General features: G+C 36.5%; 1 protein-coding gene across 1 annotated transcript; it reads left to right on the top strand.

The window, feature by feature from the left end:
- Positions 1-283: 283 nt before the first annotated feature.
- On the top strand, positions 284-1,145 carry LOC111404934 (G-type lectin S-receptor-like serine/threonine-protein kinase At4g27290). The gene is made up of 3 exons (XM_023033660.1): positions 284-375; positions 490-620; positions 927-1,145. The coding sequence occupies exons 1-3, from the start codon at positions 294-296 to the stop codon at positions 978-980; spliced, it is 267 nt and encodes an 88-aa protein (XP_022889428.1). The 5' UTR covers positions 284-293; the 3' UTR covers positions 981-1,145.
- Positions 1,146-2,283: the final 1,138 nt, after the last annotated feature.

The following is a 2,283-nucleotide window of genomic DNA, read 5'->3' as shown; positions in this document are numbered from 1 at the left end:
ATTTTTCAATTGTGTCAACGATACTCTAGCATAGCAAAAAGAAACGTGTAAGGAAATAACTATATCAATTAATGTTGTCATCAAGCTCATATTTGATTTCAAATAAATGCTAACAATTACCTACAACAATTAATTTACAGATTTCTGTATCGCTAAAAATTTTGACCAAAAAGTAGAAAATGCATGCATGCCATAAATGTCCATTTAAATTTTAAAACATATATATATTTATTTGATCACCAAACACAAATAATCAAATCTACTCGTACTTGAAGAGATCGAGTTTGACAGCGATGGGGGTGGTTCTGCTGGGCCTGAGCTTGACGCTATATTATCGAAAAAGGAAGAAAAATTGCACAATATGGAGAACAGAAGGTGGGTAACTTTGTGCCATTTTATGGTGAAAGGTTAACTAATACTAGGTCTAGAATACTCTCACTTTTCAACTTCTCTCTGCTAAATTACATGCTTATACTACCCATGTTTCAGGAAGTAGAACTGAAAGCCATAAGAAAGATTATGAGCTGCCATTGTACCGCGCATCTACAATTTCAAAAGCCACCAATAATTTTTCAGAAAACAACAAGCTTGGACAAGGTGGATATGGGCCAGTTTACAAGGTGAAAAGTGAATACAACATTACTTCAAGTAAATCAGAGACCTTTAGATAATTAGTATCATATAAAATCCTCACGTTTTTAATACAATTATATGACTAGTGAACTTTTCTTGAGTGGCAATGCCTCAAGAGTAAAAACACATGCACGAAATAAGGATTTTAAAATGGTGAATAACCCTTAAGCAACAGATATCAATCCTAGAAAGAAATGTAACTTTTGTACTTTATTTCTTATAACAAAGAAGTGAAAGAACTTTTGCAGAAGATCAAAATTGTATGTCTTCTGAAAATTAGACTTGTTCCATAGGTTCAGTTCAACAAGAATCAAGGCCTGGAAAAAGTGATCTTCTTCAAAATTTAGTAAGAAATTTTTGAAAGGTGATGGACACTTCTGCACACTGAGCATCATCCATGCATATATCTGTATCAATGTTCAAATATCCCCGTCTATAGTATATGGGACGAAGTCTTCAAATTCAATACACATAACATAAAGGTTAGCCTATGAGACATATTAAAATATCATATTAATTAGCAATCTACTCTTAATTTTGATATTTTGATAACAATTTCAGTTTCAGCTGTAAAAAGTCTCAAACCCTAGATCATTACCCAATACCCTATAATTGAAAATGAACACTTGAACTAGATAGCAGATCTATAAATGTAATTATAAATTATGTAAAGAAACATCAAAGCAAGAAAATGCTCAGGATCAAAATTCAAACAAACAAAATCAACAATTTATCAGCCAGCAAACAAATGGCAAAAAATCGAATCTGTGGAGTGCAGAGCCAGACAGAGTCACAGAGGGAAGGGGCTTTCTGTGGACTTGGTCGGCGGACGGTGGACCTGCAGCCTGCGGTCCTGTGGAGGCGAGCAGCGAAGAGCGAACTAGGTAGTAGCCAGTAGGTGACTCGGCAGTAGGCAGCACAGCCAGCACTCAGCAGAAGCAGACGCCAGAAGAAGGGCCAAGGAAGATAAGATTCGTGGTGAACTCACCGTCTCACCGTCGCCGTCACTCACCGGACGCCTGGACTGTGTCAATGTTGAGAGGGGAGTCACGGTGGCTTCACAGTCGTGAGTTGGAAGCAGTTCTTGAATTTTTTTCATGAATTATTTTGGGAATTTAGGGAATGGATTGGATTTGATTTGGATTTATGTATTGTTGGGTTGGGATTGGTTTAGTTATTGGATTGGGTTTCATTTGGGCCGGATGGATTAAAAAAAATAAAAAAAAAGGGGGCGAAATGAGGCCCCCTAAAATCTTGGGCCTCTGGCGGAGGCCTCATTCGCCTCGGCCCAGGACCAGGCCTGATTGCAAGGAGCCTAACAATACTTGTAAGCTAAGTCTGGTAACGTACAAACGCTTAAATAAGCCGATAAGTTCAAACTAAAAAAGGGAAAGTTCAAACACAAACTTAACCATCTTATAAGTTATGATGGTCAAAAAAGGGTTTCCATCCACTAGCTAAATATATCTTATCATCAACTCTTTCTAATCGTATGTCAGAAATTACACCATCATACTATTGGAAATTTACTTATCATGCACAACGGAATTAAAAACAAATTTCAATTTTCACCACGAATCATCTTTGTATTTAGATAGGAATTGTGATAAAAGTTATACCTTTTTGAGATCTGCAAACTCTTTTGTTTTT

The sequence above is a fragment of the Olea europaea genome, chromosome 11, assembly GCF_002742605.1.
Source record: "Olea europaea var. sylvestris chromosome 11, O_europaea_v1, whole genome shotgun sequence".
Lineage (NCBI taxonomy): Eukaryota > Viridiplantae > Streptophyta > Magnoliopsida > Lamiales > Oleaceae > Olea > Olea europaea.
The sequence above is the reverse complement of the archived record's forward strand: the minus strand, read 5'-3'. Positions and strand labels throughout refer to the sequence as shown.

Bases quoted from the DNA above. Each gene is read 5' to 3' on its own strand.
- LOC111404934 (XM_023033660.1), top strand. From the start codon at position 294: ATGGGGGTGGTTCTGCTGGGCCTGAGCTTGACGCTATATTATCGAAAA. The intron at 376-489 runs GTGGGTAACTTT...CCCATGTTTCAG, and splicing joins CACAATATGGAGAACAGAAG to GAAGTAGAACTGAAAGCCAT. The intron at 621-926 runs GTGAAAAGTGAA...CTTGTTCCATAG, and splicing joins GATATGGGCCAGTTTACAAG to GTTCAGTTCAACAAGAATCA.